We start from the raw sequence: 19,933 nt of genomic DNA on the forward strand, positions 1-19,933 counted from the left end.
CCTACTCAGCCTAGCAAAGTACCTCAACTGACCTCGAATGCGCACCAACACACACCTGCTATTTTTCCCATGCCACGGCCACGCATACGGACAGAGCCCACAGCTTACAGGTGCTGGGTCTTGTCTCCCAGGGCTGAACAAGGCTTTCCGCTCACCACCCAGCTGTGAGCACAGCAGGCTTGGCAGGGAGCTGGGCCGGATCAGAGGGTGGCTGCCTCCCTTCCTCCCTGCAGGCCTTCAGGCACAGGAGTTGCCCCAGGAACGTAGGAGCCAGGCAAGGCCCTGATGGCCTCCCTGCAGCGGCGAGGCATTTATGCTGAATTTTCAGGGCCCATAGTGGGAACCTTCACACCTCGCTCACAGCAAAGGACAGGCTGCTGTGACAGGTTTTAAAGAACAGAGGAGACGCCTAGGCAGCCTCTTGCTTTGGCTGAACCTGCCCGCCCCCTGCCTCCCTTTTTACAGATCCGGTAGGCGACGCAAACAGAAGGGAACAGGCAGCCATGCGGGCTGGGGAGAGGGGAGTAGATCCGGTGCCCGGGACCTACTTTATCACTTGATCAAACTTCGACATTTTGGGACTTCCTAACATCTTAGCTGAAAACGTGGAGAAAGGAGTAGATCCGTTTAAATTAAAGAACATTTTCCAGCCATGCCTGTCCCCTCCCCTGTCGTTTATTATTTCAGAGGCGATTAAAAAATTAAATCAAAGGTCCCCGGGCGCAGCCGGGCTCGCGTTCGAGAAGCTCAGCGCATTTCAGCACCGGACGTGGGGACAGACGCCACGGAGGAGGGGGACGCAGGTCTCCGCTCGGTCCGCTCCCGAGGCAGGCGTCCAAACACACAGTTCCAGACGAAAAGACCCGAGGCCACTCCATCCCCTTCGCCCAAGGTACCCCCCGCCAGGGGGAGGCAGAAGCCCCACAACCCACGCAGGGGCGCGGCGGGAGGGTGAGGATCCCGGTGCCCGCCCAGGGGCCCCGCCGGGAACCTAGGGTCTTTGTGTCCCGGGCAGCTTCGGGGCGACTCGGGGCGCCGGCAGCTTCTCTAGTTCTGACACTTTCCCGCCCGAGTTTCCCTTTGGTTCCTGGCTCGCCTGGAGCTCGCGGCGCGAGGCCGAAGCTTTCTCCCCGGGGACCCCGTGGCTCGGGCGGCCGCCACGCACTTACCGCAGCCCAGGCGCAGGCGGGGTCCCCGGCGCGGCGCTAGCAGGGGGCTGCAGGGCCGAGCGGCATCGCGGCGCGGGCTGCGCGGGGCGGGGACAGAGGGTGGGCTAGGGCCCTGTGCCCGCCAAGCGAGGGTCCCGGTCGCGGGACTGAGCCTCCGGGATGACTGCGCGCAACTGGGGAGGGGGTCCAGGGGCCGAACCTGCCCTCTGAGCTCGCCTGCCCCGCACAAGAGCGAGGTCGTGAGGCGCAAGGCTCTGCGTCCGCGCCAACCCGTTGGGTGCGGGTCGGCGACTCCCCGACTCTCGCCTCCTGCGCCCCGCGCTGGCCGCGCCCACTGCGCGCAGGGTCTCGCCCCGCACCCGGGAGGGGCCGGGAAATCCCGCCCGCCGCCGTCGACGTCACTGGTGCGTCATCGGGGCTCCCGCACCGGGCTCCGCGCCCCGCGCCCAGGGTGCTGCTCGCCTGGAGCGCGCAGCCGGGTCCGCGCGCGGCCAGGCTCGGTCCCGGGAAGGGGCCAGGGCGAGCGCGGGGCGCGGCGGCCTCCCGCCTCCCCGGGATCACGGGGCTGTGCGCGCCCAGATGCAGACAGCTGTGCGGGGCGCGCTCCGACGTCGCTAGGGAACCGGGAAAGGACCGTCGCACTGGGCCACCTGAGCGGCCGGAGGGCGGGACCGGCTCCCAGGCGGGCGGAGAGCGGGGCGCCCCCGCCACTCTGCCCTGCGGGCCAGAGCGCGCCTATCCTCGCGCTTTAGGAGCTGTGTCTTTTGTGATGGACACATTAAAACCGCTAGTGACCACACTCCGCTTCCTTGAGGGTAAAACGGCTTCGGCGCCGTCCATTTTCCAACTCTTGGTAAAATAACACAAAAGCTTCAGAATAAGGAAGCGACCGGAACCTTTCAAGCAGTGTGAGTAACTCGTAAACGGGTGGCCGATATTCATCCCCTCTATAAAGGCAACCACGTACAACCCTTGAGAGCCGTTGGGAATTGTCCTGAGAACGTGGGCCCTTCCTCCCCATCCACCATCAGCAACCGTGCCTTGCTGTAAATGACACGGAGACTCTGGTCCTGCTGCTCTGATTTTTACCCCATACAGACGCGCACCTTCCCAGGATCCAAGTGTCAGACACCACGCAAATGCAGAGGCCGGGAAGGCCCACGTGTGGCAAGCACGTATCTCACGTCCAATCTTTTCATAGTGCCTGAGACCATGCACTGACTATGGTAAAATGACTAAGCCAATAAATGTCCACCGCACAGCCTTTTTTATTTTTTAATAGGTACTTCACTGAAAATTCCACAAATCCAAATTTGGGCTATTTTCACCTGCAAAATATGTCTCTTGCAATGCCTTTATCAGTGTCACACCCTTCCCTACACTGGCTGGATAAAGCAGAATCCTGGGTTTCCATTGATCCCAAATTCCACTGTTCGTCCCAGTTGATCTACCAGGCAGAGCAGCATCTATACTTCCAGGAAACTCCCTTCCTTGTTTTATCTTTCTCATTACTGCACTATCCTTTCAAGGTGGGATTCTGAGCATCCTGAAGAGGAAGAGCTTACACGGTCAGGCTAAGCCAGAATCTCCACAGACTCCAAGACCAGCAGCAAAGATACCCCTGCCCCAACTGGTTAGAAACTTAGACTCAGACCCCACCCAGACCTCAGGGCCTGTGTTACTTTTCGTTGCTGAGACAAAATATCCGACCCCCAAAGTTAAAGGGGGAAAGGTTTATTTGGCTTACAGTTCGTGGAGGTTTCAGTCCATAATCGGCTGGCTCTGAGGCTGGCATGGCAAACAAGCATCTCAGAGGAGAAACAACACGGCTCGCACAAGGCAGCAAAATTGATAAGAGGGTTTAAAAGCATCTTTCTGCCCCTTTTATTTTATACAGACTACCAGGATTAGGACGGTGCCAAACTAATTACTCACATGTAGTGGTTTAATAATCACACACCTTTAACCCCAGCATCACATATTCCATATTCAACTACCTCTGAAAAAGAAAGTCCCGAGCCGGAGATTTAGCTCAGTGCACCGCCTGCCTCGCAAGCGCAAGGACCTGAGTTCGATCCCCAGTACCAAAAAAACCAACCAAAAAAACAAAGAAAGTCCCACCTCATCTGCATGAGACTTAGTGGAGACATCTAAATACAAATCATATCAGGGTCCATTAGGGATTCTGGTTTTGTCTCTCTCTGGCATCACGAAGAACACTGCAGCTCCTGCATAGTATTGGCTCCCCGACCCTGGGCACCAGTCTCTTCATCCTGTTAACAACATTCCTTGTTCTGAAGGCTTGTTCCCCCCCCCCCGCCCCCTTTGAGGTCATCAAACAACTGTAGATTTCTTGCCATTAACAGTGTTTATGGGATACATTTCTATCCTTTTACTTTTCAAATCTGTGTCATGTGGGGGATTCTCTATTCTTGTAGACAACAGACTTGGAGCTTCCTTTTTAAAATCAGCCTGGCATCTGTGCCTTGTAATTGGAGTGTCTAGGTAATTTACTTCTTACATAATTATCATATGAGTTTTAATCTACCATATTAGTATTTGTTTCTATTTGTCCTTTTTCTCCCTTCCTCCTTCTGGGATAACTGAGTAGACTTGAGTTTTCTGTTTTATCTCAAGTATTGGCTTATTCTCATTTGCTGGTGTGCTGCTTGTTTATTTAGCTTCTTGGATCTTTAGGTTTATAATTTTTATCAACATTTATCAAATTGAAGAATTTTTTACCTCTTCTTTGTTTGAATATTTTTCTAGGCCCCTTGTAGCTCTTTTCTCCTTTTGGGACTGTACTAGCAGAGGGGATCATTAAATATGGTTACAAATCACTGGAGTGCTGTTAATTTTTTTTTGTGTTTTTTGATTCTTCATTCTGTATTTCAGTTTGGACACTTGTTGCTGCTCTGTCGAGTTCACTGATTTTTTTCTTCAGAGCTGTCTCATTTGCTAAACTTATCCAGTAAAATTTTCATTTCAGACATTGTATGTTTATCTCTAGAAGTTCCATTTGGTATATTGAGCACATTTATAACAGCTATTTTAACAAGCTTATATGTGAACTCCGTCATTTTCTTCCTTTCTTGTTCTGTCAACTGAGGGTTTTTTTGTTTTGGGTCACATTTTCCTATTTCTTGGCTTGTGCAGTGACTTTTGACATTGTAAATATATGTTGTGTGTGCTGGATTTTGTCTTCCTTTAAAGAGTAGGGACTGTTTTGGCAGTAGGGAAGTTACCTATGGATTAGTTGGGTCCCCTGATGGCTGTCTTTTTTTTTTTTTTTTAAGAGTAGGAATAACTTATTGAAAAATACCTTCTGTCTAACAGAGACAGAAGAGGGACCAGAAAGTTGACTGCCTGGCCACCCCACTTCTCAAAGGTGTTTTATAGGAAAAAGCCACAAGGTGAGGCGAGTACATGGTGGGACAAATCTATAAGATCCACTGGAAAAATCACATGGGCATGAGGTGGGACAAAACTGTGGTCAACCAATAAGATTGCAAGTATAGTTGCTCAGGTAATATTGACTAAATGGAGATCAAATGGGGAAGCTAGTCACATAACAAGCTGGGAATGGGCTAGCTAGAGACGGTTTGGTCCCCAGTTAAGGTGATTGTGGTCTATTTAGAATATCAATCACTGCTATTCATCCCTAGGGTGAATGTGCCTCAATTGTTTTCTATGCTGAGGACCCAGCCTTGCCCAACTGCCTTATAATTTTTAATTAATTTAGTTGTCTGCAATATTCCCCCCTCTGAAGAAGTATCCCTAACTTTGCTTAGGGGAGAAAGGGCATAATAGTGTTTATCTAACTGCTTCTAGTTGAGAAGTGTTGATGGGGAGACCACAGTTAGGGGCCCTCTCCAAAGAGCTAATTTAATGGGTCTCAGAAGTCATATTGTGGTTTAGAAGTTATGAACTTTTTTACAAGATTGATCTGGTGGATCCTGGTAAAAGGAGTCTAGCACATTTGTCATTGGTTTCATCTGTTTGACAGCTTGAAGTTTGGCAGCCTCATTTTGGAAGCTTTCTTGAAATCCAGTAGTCACAGAGGAGGGAATTGCCTTGAACCAAACACTGTTGAAAACGCCGTCCAATGATCTCAGTGGTAGACCTCCAAATGACATAGGGTACCATGTAATCCAAATAAGGAAAATAATCCAAACAAGGGAAATATTATAACTCCCAACCTGCTAGATATCTGAAACATGAGTTTGTGTTCTCTGAAACGGAAGAATGAATTCTAGGAACAAGGGGGGTTAGGGTTGAAAAATTTACTGAGAGAAATATAGCTTCTGTCTAAGAGAGACAGAAAGGGGACTGGAAAGTGGGTTGCCCCTGATGGCTATCTTAACAGCTTGTAGGCCTCACTGTCCGGCCAGGTTAGCCTTCTGCTGTGACTCTCCTGGGGTCGCCACTCAACACCTGTGTGTTCCATGAACAGTTGGCTAGAACTGAAATGCACCCCCTAACACCACCATGAGCTCTGGCGACTGTGCCACTTGCTGCTCCCTGGACATTCTTCCCTCAGGCTGTGGAGTCTTTGTGCAGATGGGCCTCGAGGGAGAACTCTGCATCTCTTTGGGCAGCAGCCTTCTCTACTGATGTCTGTGCCATAAACTCGTTTCCCAGCTCCCCACTCCAAGCTCGGTCTCCTCTTCCCAGTGAGACTTCTGTACTCTTACTAGGTTCTTTTCCAGCACTGTAGCCCCGTGTCAGCCAGGAAGCGAAAGCAGCAAAAAGACTCATTTGTGTCTTCCCTTCTCACAGCATCACATTTCTGTGCTGTTTCCTGTCTCTAAAAAGCACTGCTTCATATACCATCCCCAGGGTCTCTGTTGGTGATGATAGCAGGGCAAGTCTGATTCTAATTTTCCTTAAGTGAAGAGGAGCAGAAATTCCTGCCTCTACTTAAATACTCCTTTCCCCACCCCCCACTGTCACCCATGTCCCACTTTTACTCCCTGCTGTCTTACACCTGAGCCTCTTTACCACTGGTTTTTTTTTTTTTTCTTTCCTGGTCCAGATCTGGTACATTTGTTTTCCTCAAGATTTAACTAAATCTTTAGCATCTTTGGGATACTGAACCTGACTGCTCCCTCTTCTCATTTTATTCACTGATAGGTAGAGTGTTATTATTAAATTTACTTCATTGTATCAGAATTCTCTCCAAACAGTGCTTGGGATTGACCCAGGGCCTTGCACAAGCTAAGCATACTGTCTACCACAGAGCTGTGTCCCCAGCCTCAACAATCTTCTATATCTTTTTCTATCCTTCTGAGTTGAGAGCAGATTCTGTGTCTTATAAATTTTTGTGCCTGGTACATTGTAGAGGCTCACAAATATCCTATGATTAAGTAACCACACTCCACATTTAATGGAATATCAATAAAAACCATTTGCTTATTGATTTGCTTACATTTTTAGAGATTGGGAAAAGTTATTTTTATGTATTGCGGGCCCCACTTAAGAGACAGTTACAAAAATTAGTTTAATTTTTGAATGTTATTCCCAGATAACTTTTTTTGAAGGATCAACTAACTTGTATAAGGTATGTTAGTCACCTTTCTGTCACTAACACGAAATACCTGAGATAATTAACTCACAAAGAGAAAAGATTTATTTAGGCTGCCAGTTTTGGAGGTTCTAGTCCAAGGTGTGGAAGGCCCACTGCCTTTGGCCTTGGGTGGATGTGCTAGCCAGCAGTGTCAGGGAAGCAAAGGAGAAGAGGAAGGGGGCAGGGTTCTGCAGTCCCATTCAAGATAACATCCCATCACCTAAGACCTCCCATGCAGTTCTACCTCTTACAGGTTCCACAGTACCTCCCGACTGTGCCACAGGGGACAAGTGGCAAGCCTTTATTTAACACATGGACCTGTGGAGAACATTTAACAACCTAACTGTAACAGGATAATTAAAAACTGCAAAATACTGTCTGATATGGTGTCATTTACTCCACAGGGAAGATGCAAGTATTCCTAGATTGAAAGCGAGCCTGGTTGCTTCTGGCATAATTTGTGATAATCGAACTTTAGGTCTTAAGTAGGGCCCCAAATAAGAATTGTTCATTGGGTATAAATGGAACTGTCATAATCTCTGACAGGACAAGTGTACACAACTCTGTCATTCTTACTGCTTTCATATTTGCCTAAGAATTATCCTGAGATAAACATGAAACAACTGTAATCTACTAAACTTGAGGAGAAAGAAGTGGGTGAGAACTTGGGGAGTCAAATATGCTCATACAAGGTGGGAGTTTCTTCTCAAGAAGTAGGTAGAGGAAAGTGTGTAGATGAAGATGAATGTGTGCTCCCTGTTTTGTGAAAGATGTTACCTAAAGAAGAAAGGCTGTACTTTTGCATTGGGAGATTTAAGAAAAAGCTATCATGAAATGAGACATAATGTTTGTCCATCTTCCCTCTCTCTGCTCCTTCTTTAGTTTAATATGTGCCTAATCTGCCTTATTCTTTTGTGGCACCAGAGATTGAATGGAGGGCCTTTGCACTGAGCTCCATCCCAGCCCTTTTTTTGAAACATGGTCTCGCTGTCACAAAGTTGCCCAGGCTGGGCTCAAACTTGCCGTCCCAATTTCCCAGAGTGCTGAGACTACAGGCATGCACTGCCATACTTGACTCATACTTTGTTTTTGACCAACATTTATCAAATATTTGTCAGATTTGTCTCTGGTGGATTTCGGTTGTTCGCAAAGCCCTATGTGCTCACAGGAGAAAGATTTCCCAAAAGAGCTGTTTGTAATAACTGAAAATTTAAAATGCAAGACAAGCAGTGGGAAGAGGATGGCTCATCAAGCTGGAACCAAATGGAGACTTTGTGCCCATGAAGTGGCACCAGAAATGGCTCTGCCACACTGCTGCCGCTGAAGAGTCTACAATGGTGTGTGGGCCTCAACAAGCACATGGAGGAGAGTGGAAGTGCATTTGCCCCTTGTGCAGGCTGTGTGGCATGTGTCCCACACCTGGGCTCTCCACACCATCCCAGAAAATAAAACATATGACTGATTCTTAGGGAAGTAGAAGCACAAAAGTAGACTTTTCTTGGTGGCAAAAAACCATTACTACATAAAAAAATGATGTATGGAAAATACATATGGAAGTTAGCTAGTTAATCATTTGTATTTAGGTCAATCACTATCAAAATTATAGCTTCGCTGAGGATATAGCTCAGTGGTGCTGCTCCTGCCTGACAAGTGTGAGGTCCTGAGTTCAATCCCTGGTACTGGGGAAAAAATTATAGCTTCATTTTTTATAAAAATCCCAGAAAATCCTTTATCAGCCTTCAGAAATTTTGGTAAAGTCAGCTTAATACACTTTGGGAAGAGCCAAACTTGGCCACAAAAATAATCTCATCTCTCATTCTTTGCTCTTGGGGAAGAAACATGCTCAGCACTTAAGAATATTACAGTCCTGAAAACTGAAGCCCAGTGGAAAAGTGAAGAGTATCTCTGCAATAAAGGCACAGCAGACTACCGTGCTTGGTAAGTTGGAGGGATCATCACCTCCCATCAGAACCTGGACTATCTTCAGGGGAAGGGCAGCTGGAACCTGCAGTAGAACCTTGCAGAGTTCAACCCTGCAGGAGGACAGGGAGCTCAAATTGGGACTTGTAGCCAGAAATCTGCCTGAATCTCATGGGTCTGTGACTGGCTTGCTGAGACTCATTGACTTAATGACTGCACACTGCTGCCCACATTGTCTATTGTGACAGCAGAGACATACCCTGAAGGAGGTCCTTCATTTTTATCTTTTATTTGTTATTTTCAAAATTACCACTATTTTTTTTGCTTATTTTTTCTTCTTTGCTACTCTTTTAAAATTTTTTTCTTTTTTGTTTCTTTTCTCTTTTCTTTCTCTCTGCCTTGCTCCCTTGCTGTCCCACATTGTTCATCTCCCTTTGTATTCCTGTTCTGCCCCTAATTCATATTTCTTCTTTATTTTTCTTTTCTTCTCTTGCCTGTGCCCTCTGGCCTCACGGCTAACCTTCTCCTATCCTTTTACTTACCTATTCCTCCCTCCCCAACTCCATCTAACTCCCCATCCCAAAGGGTAAAGTTGCTATATTGAAGAGTTTATTCACTATAAACATATGTTGAGTTGGTCCTTGATTTTGATTTAATTCACACAGTTAAAGGTGAAAGATTAACAACTACCACAAATTGTCATTTTCTAAGAGGTACCTGATGCTATTGTGTTGCTGATTGTATCACTTGGGCTAAGGTTTTGTGATTGATCTAATCAGTTGTCCTTCCTGGTATAATGAAAATGAGACAGCCTCAGAGCCATTAGACTCAAAACCTAAAGACCAGCTATATCTGGAAGACACCTCTGAGAAGCAATCATTCCATAAGTGTTCTAAATACATCAACAAAGATACTTACAATAAGCAATTTAAAAGTATCAACCCAGGAACTAAACCAAGGACAGTACCAGAAATAAAAATGAGAAGACATTTAAGCAAGTCACAAACTCAGACTTCCACCCCAAAAAAGGCAAATTCTGAGAGAAACAAGGTGGAAAAGTCTGACAATCAACTACCTGGACACTCTGAACTGATAGCACAGGAAGTAACAAAATAGATGAATGAGGCTCTAGAAAAATTCAAAACAGAAATAATTTCCCAGATAACTACAGAGATGGTGAGCAGAGTGAAAGACATGATTAGAGGCTCTAGAACAGAAACAGACGAAAAAATAGATGAGCTCAGAAACATGCCGGAAGCCATGAATGCCCAGCATAAGAAAGAAATGGAAACCATGATTGCCCAACATAAAGAAATGGAATCCATGAAACAGATTCAAACAGATATTCAGGAGATTAAAAACTCCATTGAAAGCATGCAGAGCAGATTAAGGGAATCTGAAGATAGAATATCAGATATAGAAGACAGGATTGTGGTTAAGAACCATGAAAACAGATATCTCTTCAAAATAGGGACCATGAGAAATCAATGCAGCAGGTGCTAGATGATGCAAAGAATAACATAAGACTGATAGGAGTCCACGAAAAAACAGGAGAAAGTACAATTGACATAAAAAAACTGTTCACAGAAGTAATAGTAGAAAACTTCCCAGACAGAGGTGGAGAATTGGACATACAGATAAGTCAGGCATATAGAACTCCAACTAGCCGTGATCAAAAAAAATCTACACATAGACATATAATAGTCAAGATCCCAGAAACACAACAGAAGAACAAAATCCTACAGGCAGTTAAGAAAAAAAAAAAAATCACTTACAAAGGAAAGCCCATCAGAATCATGGCAGACTTCTCAACACAAACCCTCAAATCAAGGAGAGCCTGGAGTGAAGTACTTCAAGACCTAAAAGAAAATAAATTCCAACCCAGACTGTTGTATCCTGCAAAATTATCTTTCAAAATGGATGGGGAAATTAGATACTTCCAAGACAAAGATCACGTGAGAAATTTCATGAACACCAAACCAGCATGCCAAAACAATTCTAAGTAATATCCTAGAAAAAGACAATGAAGGCCACAACTCCATGAGGCCCAACAGAGGGAAGCCACCAGGCAAGGTAGGAAATGAAAGGGAAAGGGGGAAAAAATTAGAAATAAAAGAGCCAACAACAGCAAAACATCATGACAAGGATGAGTCAGTATCTCTCAATTATAACTATCAATGTTAATGGCCTCAACTCACCAATCAAAAGAAATAGACTGACAGAATGGGTTAAGAAGCAAAACCCAGCAATATGCTGTATACAAGAAACGCACCTAACTCAGAAAGAAATTCACAGACTGAAAGTAAAAGGATGGAAAACAGCTCTCCACGTGACAGGAACCCAGAAAAAAGCAGGCATAGCAATCTTATTTGCAGACAAAGTAGATTTGAAACCAAAACTAATTAAGACAGACAAAGATGGTCACTACATCCTTGTGAAGGGAACAATCCAAGAGGAAGAGATGACAGTCCTAAATATATATGCACCAAATACGAATGCCCCCAACTATACAAAACAAATTTTAATGGACATGAAAAACCAAATAAGCACTAATACAATTGTAGTGGGGGACCTCAATACCCCACTATCACAAACAGACTGACCATCTAGACAAAAAATTAACAACAAAATCCTAGAACTGAACCAAGCTATTTGAGCAAATGGACTTAATAGATGTTTATAGACTGTTCCACCCCACAAAATCAGAATACATATTCTTTTTGGCTGCACATGGGTCATTCTCCAAAATAGATCACATGCTAGCTCACAGGACATGTCTAAGTTAATATAAAAGAACTAAAGTTACCCCCTGTATATTATCAGACCATAGTGCAATAAAATTGGAGACCAATAACATAAGAAACTGCAAAACTCCCACAAACATATGGAAATTGAATAACACCCTCCTGAACAACCAATGGATCACAGAGGAAATTACAGAAGAAATTAGACAGTTCCTACAAGTAAATGATAATCCCAGTACAACATACAGGAATCTATGTGACACAATGAAAGCAGTTCTACGCGGGAAATTCATAGCAGTGAATGCCCATATAAAGAAAACAGAGAGAACTCAGATAAATAACCTAATGCAGAACCTCAAGCACCTAGAAAAAGAAGAGCATAACAAACCCAAAGCTCATACAAGAGAGGAAATTCAAAGATCACAGCAGAAATCAATGGAATGGAGACTAACAGAACAATACAAAAAATTAATGACTCAGAGTTGGTTTTTTTAAAGAATAAATAAAATCGATAAACCTTTAGCCAACCTTATCAAAAAAAAAGGAAAGAAAAGGCTTAAATCCATGCAATTAAGAACGAAAAAGGTGAAGTCACAACAGACCCAGCAGAAATCCAGAGGATCATCAATACCTACTTCAAGAAACTGTACTCTAATAAAATGAAAAACACAGAAGAAATGGACAGATTCCTAGATACATACGAATTGCCAAAGTTAAATGAAGAAGATATAGAAATTCTAAACACCCCAATTACAATGAGTGACACTGAAAATGTAATAAAAAATTTACCAACAAAGAAAAGCCCAGGTCCTGATGGCTTCACTGCTGAATTCTACAAGACATTTAAAGAACTATCATCATTACTCTTTAAACTCATCAAGCAAATTGAAAGGGAAGCAATACTTCCAAATCCATTCCTGGAAGCAAGTGTTACTTTGATTCCAAAACCAGGGAAAGACCCAACCCCCAAAAAGTACAGACCAATTAAAGAGAGGCCATTACCTTGATTACAAAAGCAGAGAAAGACCCAAGCAAAAAAGAACTACAGACCAATATGCCTAATGAACGTAGATGCAAAAATCCTCAACAAGATACCAGCAAACAGAATTCAGAGGGTCATCAAGAAGATCATACACCCTGACCAAGTCAGATTTATCCCAGGGATGGAAGGATGGTTCAACATTCGTAAGTCAATAAATGTAATACACTATATTAACAGAGTCAAGGATAAAAACCACATGATCATCTCAATAGATGCAGAAAAGGCATTTGACAAAATCCAACACCCATTCATGATAAAAACCCTACAGAAAATTGGAATAGAAGGTCTTTATCTCAACCTGATTAAGGCTATCTATGAAAAACCAACAGCCAATATCATACTAACTGGTCAAAAACTGAAAACTTTCATGCTAAAATCAGGAACAAGACAAGGATGCCAACTATCACCACTCGTGTTCAACATAGTTCTGGAAACATCAGCCACAGCAATTAGAAAAGAGAAAGAAATAAAAGGAATAAAGATAGGAAAGGAAGAAGTGAAACTGTCATTATTTGCTGATGATATGATACTTTACATACAAGACCCAAAAAACTCGGCCAAAAGATTTCTAGACTTAATTGACAGATTCAGTAGAGCAGCTGGATATAAGGTCAACACTCAAAAAACAATAGCCTTCTTATACACAAATAGCAGACTCACTGAGAGAGAAATTCAGGAAATAACTCCTTTTACAATTGCATGCAAAAAAAAAAAAGAAATATCTAGGAATCAATCTAACAAAGGGAGCAAAAGACCTCTACACTGAAAACTACAGCACTCTGAAAAAGGAGATAGAGGAGGATATAAGAAAATGGAAAGACATCCCTTGTTCCTTGGTAGGAAGAACCAATATAGTGAAAATGGCCATACTTCCAAAACTACTATATAGATTTAATGCAATGCTGATTGAAATTCCAACAATATTCTTCACAGAACTAGAGAAAACAATCCAAAAATTCATTTGGAACCAGAAGAGACCTAGAATAGCAAAAGGAATTCTAGGCAACAGAGACATGGCTGGGGGTTTCACAATCCCCAATTTGAAACCACACTACAAAGCTACTGTGATAAAAACATCATGGTACTGGCAAAGAAACAGACCCAAGGATCAGTGGAATAGATTAGAAGATGCAGGAACAACTCCAGACACACTCAGCCACCTCATCTTTGACAAAGGAGTCAACCACCCTCATTGGAGGAAAGATAGCCTATTTAATAAATGCTGTTGGAAAAACTAGATTTCAACCTGCCAAAGATTAAAACTAGACCCATACCTATCACCATGCACTAAACTAAAATCGAAGTGGATTAAAGATCTAAATATTAAAACAGAAACACTAAACTTGCTGGAAGACAAGCTAGGGAGAACTCTTGAAGACACTGGCATAGGAAAAGACCTTATGAACAAAACCTCAGTAGCACCAGAACTGGCATAAAGAATCAACAAGTGGGATCTCATCTTATTAAAAAGCTTCTGCTTTTTGCCTCCTGCTGCGCAAATGCAAGGATCCGTGTTCGATCCTTGGTACCTAAAAAACAACAACAACAACAAAAAAACTTCTGCACGGCATGAGAAACCACCAACAGAGCTAAAAGACAACCTACAGTGTGGGAAAAAACCCTTATCAGCTGTTCCTCAGACAAAGGACTACTATCTGGAATATATAAAGAACTTAAAAAAATCAGACGCCCCCAAATATAAAGACCCAGTTCAAAAAGGGGCATCTGAAATGAACAGACATTTCTCAGACAAAGAAGTAAAAGCAGCAAACAAACATATGAAAAAATGTTCAACATCACTGGTCATTCGAGAGATGCAGATGAAAACAACACTGAGAGTCCACCTCAACCCACAAAGAATGGCTGCTATCAAGAAATCAACCAATAACAAATGCTGGCAGGGGTGTGGGGAGAAAGGAACCCTTCTCCACTGTTGGTGGGAGTGTAGACTGGTGCAACCACTATGGAAATCAGTATGGAGCCAGCTCAAAGAACTAGGACTACAGGTCCCATTTGACCCAGCTATTCCCCTGCTGGGTATCTTCCCCAAAGAATTAAAAGAATCATACCACAGCGATATATGTCCACCCATGTTTATAGTGGCACATTTTGTAATAGCTAAAGCTTGGAAACAGCCCAAGTGCCCATCAACTGGAAACCGGATAAAGAAGATGTGGGTTTAAAAAAAAAAATAAAATGGAGTACTACTCAGCCATAAAGAATGAGAAACTAAAGACATTTATAGCTAAATGGATGCATGTTGAGGCCATACTCTTAAGTGAAATAAATAGGACACACATGTGTAAATACCGAATAGTTTCTCTGGTGTGAGAAACTGAAAGTGTAAATAAGGATTAAAATGATTAAAACGAACAATTGATAATTTGAAATAGGAAAAGGTCCAAAGGTGTAGGGGTGGTGGGAGGGGAAGGGGAAAGGGAAGAAGGGAAAGGAAAAATTATGGGAAAAGAAAAAAAATGGAAACCAAATGTATGTAAATAGGGAAGGGTGGAGGGGGTGAAGGGTGCACGGGTAATGGGAAAAAAATAAGAACCAAGATACATCATGTACAGGTACAAGCACCCCATGATAAATGTAAACGTATTGTATATCTAAAATGTACCAATACAAGAATTTAAGGAAGAAAAAAAAGAATATTACAGTCTAGTCTCAAATAATCTTCTAGTCACTTTGATCTCAAGGACACATTTAATTTCTCTCAAATAGCTGAGTTGTAACCCATTGTCCCCAGTGGTAGGCATATTTTTCTGTCACATAATATACAACTGGTGGCCCCTCTTTCCCATCTTTATGTATATTTAAGTATATGTGTTTTATATTGGCAAATGTGGCAGCTTTTTTTTTTTTTTTTTGGTACCGGGGATCGAACTCAGGACCTTGCACTTTCGAGGCAGGCACCGGAACCACTGAGCTAAATCCCTGGTGTGTGGCAGCTTTAATTGTGGAATTTAAAATGGGACATAACTGGGGGAAATACCTGATAAATACTGCATGTCTTGATGTTACATCATGTGATTCTTCCTAACACCAGGTTACACTGAATGTATGACCTTTATCTGCTTCCTCTGACCTCAGCCTTGAATTGTTCAATGGCATTTGTTTCCTCCCCACCTACCCTCCAATTGCTAATGCTTTTCAGCTGGTCTTTCTGGACAGGGGTTTTAAAACTACTAGATTGTGAAGTGCTTTAGCTTCATAATCGATGGAGTTCATTAATTAAAGGAGTTTACTGAAAAAATTACAGTATACAGCTAGCTGGCCAAGAAGTGAAACACTTTGGGAACAAATTGGGACATTTTGTCCCCATTGTGTATAAACTAGGAACAGATGAAGGATCATTAGCAACAAAAGGTGGACACTGATATGGATAATACAAGAATTTCAACAGTTTTACTCTTCAGCTAACCTCTTTTCAACATTGTTGATAAATATGGACTTGCTGGGTCTTCTTGTTGCCTCAGGACATCTCCGAGTTACCCAGTGCCTGACAGGTGTCAGGAATGAGCTCTACTGGGCTGAAGAGCATCCTGGCTCCTCTCTCCCTGTAATCACCTGGACCAATGGAGACCTGCTGCAGAGCAGACATTTGGGCCGGCAGGCTTCCACTGATAAAATGCTGCTTCTGGCTTCTCCTGGGGACAGAAAGACACCTAGAGCCCATCCTGAACAAGGCAGAATCAGTGGCAGACTGGGTGCTGAGCCACTCATTGTTCTGTCCCGAGTCACTGCCACTCTGCCGCCTGTCCTCACCCACAAAGGCTGGGTGTGTGTAGATAGCCACTCCTTTCCCTGGCCTTGGCCTGCTAATGTTCCAGCCCAGGAGTTCACACTTGTGCCATCTGGAGCACATGTGCCCATCTTCACCTGGATTACTATCCATCCCTTAGGCTGCAATAAAACTTTCAGTCTTTCCAGGGGCTTTCTAGATAATAGCCACTGACACTGAATTCTGCTCTATTCTGAGTAACCTTGACTCGACCTCCCCAGCACTCACCATGTGTGCTACCTATGGGATTATGGTTGCCTCTCCACTAGCCTGTGACCTTCAGGAAGGCAGGGGACAACTAGATTTTGTGTATCATCACATCTTCAGGACTTAAAATGGTGCCTGATGCATGGCAGTGGCTCAATGTAGATCTGCCATGGGGGGACAGATATGTTTTCCTTTAAAACAAGTGGCCTCAGGAGACAGAGGCAGGAGGATCACCAGTGAGGTCTACATAGTGAGACTCTGTCTCAAACAAAACAAAACAAAAAAACCCAAAACGTCAAAACAGTGGGCTGATCTCATGACTGATGTCTAAACTTCATTTAGAGGTAGGAAAGGTTGAAATATAACGTTATAGCACAAAGACTCCGATTATGAAATGAAAATTATCTCCATCATTTCCTAGTGATATAGAAATTTATAACAGCTGAAGAACCTATGTGGGTTTTTAAAAAGCCATCAAGTTGTGATATGATAATATTTACATTGCATGAAGGATGAGCATTTAAACCTGTTTTTATGAAATTTATTTCCAAATTGAAGTGGCAATGTATACAAAGGTAACAGAGCTTGTGATAATTTATAGGAATGTTTGCTATGACATGCACATTATGAAGTGTTTTCAACATATACATATTAGGTTTCATGCTGAATAAATAATTCCCTCAAATTTTTATTTTTACATAAAAATAGAATATTGCACTGTTAACAAGACCAGTTATTCTGCATATTTTCTCTTTCCATAAATGACAAAATTCAGCCCTTAAAAAAAACTGAGTAGCAACCCTATTCTAATAGGAGACTAAAGTTCTCAGTAAAAAAATGGAAACTAGACAATAGCTGCAATTTTGTTTTAAACAAAGCAAATCACTTCAACGTGAATAGGAATAATCTCATCTCTGCAGTTCCATGGACCTCAGAATTAATCCCTGGCCGGTGCAAACCATGATCCAAACGCAGCCAGTAAGGTCCTTAGCACGTGTGTGCAGCTGAAGGTTAGGGGCACACGTGGCCACTTGCTTGCCTGGGTCCCTATCTTGACAGCAGAGACTTTGCAGTTGTATTTTATAGCTTCTAAGCAGAATGTTGTAGAAAGTGTGGAAGTTATAAAAGTAGTTCTATAAACATTATATGAATTAAATTTCCATAACAAACGCACAAGTTATGCTTAGGAATACATACTTTTATCCTGTGGTAACATATTTCTGAGCCTATTTTACAGTGTTTTCAAACCCACTAAAGCAGCACCCCAAGAAAAAATACAGCTATCACAGCATAGCAGAGATGGACTATTTCAAGATTTTTAGAAATTCTGTCTTTACACTGTGTAGGTTTGCCATGGAGTACACTTATATTTTTCTAGTGTTCCTAGAATTCTCATGCGTAACAGGTTAATAGGAACAGGTGAAATGATTTCCTAGAAGAATTATTCCGTCTTCTGTTTAAAATTCAGTAAGCTGTCTCCTTTTTAAATTGTTTTGAGTAAGAAAATTTCTTTTTGCATAGTGGAGGCTTTCTACTGCAATCGGTTAAGCATTCAATGCTCTGTAAATGAAACTGTTATTGGCAGATATTGAAAGACTTATTAACTTGCTGAACTTGCTGATTCAACTAAGGATATTCAATATCTAGTTTTGTGGATTTTAAGTAAAATTTTTATGAAGAAACAAAATGTGTCTGAAATCAGAGATTTCTTTGCTTTCTTGTTTGTGGCTGTCAAAAAAATTCTGGTTCTCCTTTGAGCTAAGAAGGCAACTGGGAAAAACTGCCTAGTGCTTAGATTCATTCATAGTATTCAGATATTCCATAAAATGTTTGGTGCAGAGGCACCTACTGAATAGTTTGCTTTTCAAAGAAAGCAATTATTGAGCCCTGAAAATTCTTGTCTTTTTTTCTTTCCTTTATTGGGTTTGTGTGTGTGTGTGGGGGTAGGGGTATCTCAAGGCAGAAAACTTTTAAAATATAATATTTATAATATTTTATGTAAATAATTATCTAGCCAATTTAAATTCTACTGGCTCTTTTGAAAAAAACAGAGAAAGGTTGACAAATTATCTTTTCTTTAGAATACCTTTGTGGGAAAAACTTTAAGACTGTGACTTTAATTTACCAGGCAAGACCTGCAGCTTGTTGGTTGGTGCACACTGACACAATCTCCTGTATCATCACTAAATTAGGACAGAACTTTCCTCTCAGGACCTGAGATGCCTTTGGAATTTTGTGCAGAAGAGCAGATACTATTATTTGGATGTTTGTTTCAGTCATCCATTTCTTCAGGCTCAGCTCCTGCACTGGCAAAGTTGAATCATGAAGTATGGGTCCCATACTCTGTAGAACACAGCCCCTCATGGTCACCCAGCTCCATAGCTGCTGAGGAAGGAATAGAACATGGGATGCTTCACACGCTGCTGGTCCTTCCGACACCAGGCGATCACTGTCCCCTCACTGTTGGCTGTGTACAAATGGTGGCCATCACAGGAAAATGTAAGGCTGTAAAAACAAACCTCATGTGTAGTTATATTTCTTAAAATTATATTAGCATACTGGTCATGATATAGAAGGTAAAATATTTCTCCTGGAGCACAGAGACATAAATTAAATGGTGGCTGTAGCTCATTGGTTTTGACTGTGTTTCTGAGACATCACTCTGATGTCAAATTGTGAGGTTCATTTTAACCAGGTGACACAGGATAAAACCAGGGCCCAAGAGCTCAGGAAAATCTGTTCCTTCTTTGCATAGTATTTTATTTTATTTTTCTTGTTTATGATTTAATACCTAAACCACAAATGCTCAGCTATAGGAAACCTTAAAAAATAACAATATATATTCTTAAAATTATAATTACTTTACAGATATATTTTATTTTCCTGAAAAAGGATTAAAAAAACTAACATTAAAAATAATTTAGGCTCATTAAACTTTAGAGCTAGTACAATGAAAATAAATTTATTTTAATGAACTAGAATTTGATTCATTTTACTTCTAATTGAGTTTTTAGAGTCAAATTTGTTAACCCAGCAAAAGGTAGCATTTATCCATCTTGTCAAGTGCATGCCTATAGCAATCAGTTACCATTGTGGTTTTTTCAGATTAGGAACTGAAAAAGCACAGGTTCTGTGCTTCTCGAGGCTCCTGGGCTCACTACCTATCCTGCCTGTCCATTAGGCTCCAAGTTCCTCACTCAGACTCGCTCTACAAGATAGTAAGTGTGGTCCTTTTGCTCTGGGTCCTAGACAACACGGTGTGAGAAATGGTTGGCTTTCCATGATGCCTTCGAGCACAGAGTTCTTTAGGTCTGTATGCTTTAATCTCTCTCTAGCAAAAATACATTCACAAATTATGTTATGAAGAATAAAGGGGGAAGATCTTACCTTACAATAGGCTTATTTGATTTGGGAAATGTAATTTCTCTCACAGGCTTTAAGTCCCAGGTGCTCCATAACCTAGAGGGAAAAAAATTCATTTAGTTATACAAACTAAAA

At 42.4% G+C, this 19,933-nt stretch overlaps 2 protein-coding genes across 13 annotated transcripts in view; both read right to left on the reverse strand.

Moving 5' to 3' along the window:
- Nucleotides 1–1,548, reverse strand: part of Gng4 (G protein subunit gamma 4) — a 49,569-nt gene extending 48,021 nt beyond the window's left edge. The window contains exon 1 of the mRNA XM_004854620.4: nt 1,170–1,548. The gene's annotated coding sequence lies outside the window, so the exon portion shown is untranslated. The remainder of the gene's footprint in view (nt 1–1,169) is intronic.
- A 15,412-nt stretch (nt 1,549–16,960) lies between these two features.
- Nucleotides 16,961–19,933, reverse strand: part of Lyst (lysosomal trafficking regulator) — a 286,606-nt gene continuing 283,633 nt past the window's right edge. For all 12 annotated transcript variants that reach the window (XM_087181914.1, XM_087181913.1, XM_087181912.1 and 9 more), the window contains 2 exons: nt 19,823–19,894; nt 16,961–18,940 (listed from right to left, as the gene is read on the reverse strand). In XM_087181914.1, the coding sequence (XP_087038040.1) occupies nt 18,802–18,940; nt 19,823–19,894 (211 nt within the window). In that variant the 3' untranslated portion in view covers nt 16,961–18,801. The remainder of the gene's footprint in view (nt 18,941–19,822; nt 19,895–19,933) is intronic.

This window comes from Heterocephalus glaber, unplaced genomic scaffold (genome assembly GCF_053883595.1).
Source record: "Heterocephalus glaber isolate CG9 unplaced genomic scaffold, H.glaber_assembly_v1.0 deba00001472, whole genome shotgun sequence".
NCBI lineage: Eukaryota > Metazoa > Chordata > Mammalia > Rodentia > Bathyergidae > Heterocephalus > Heterocephalus glaber.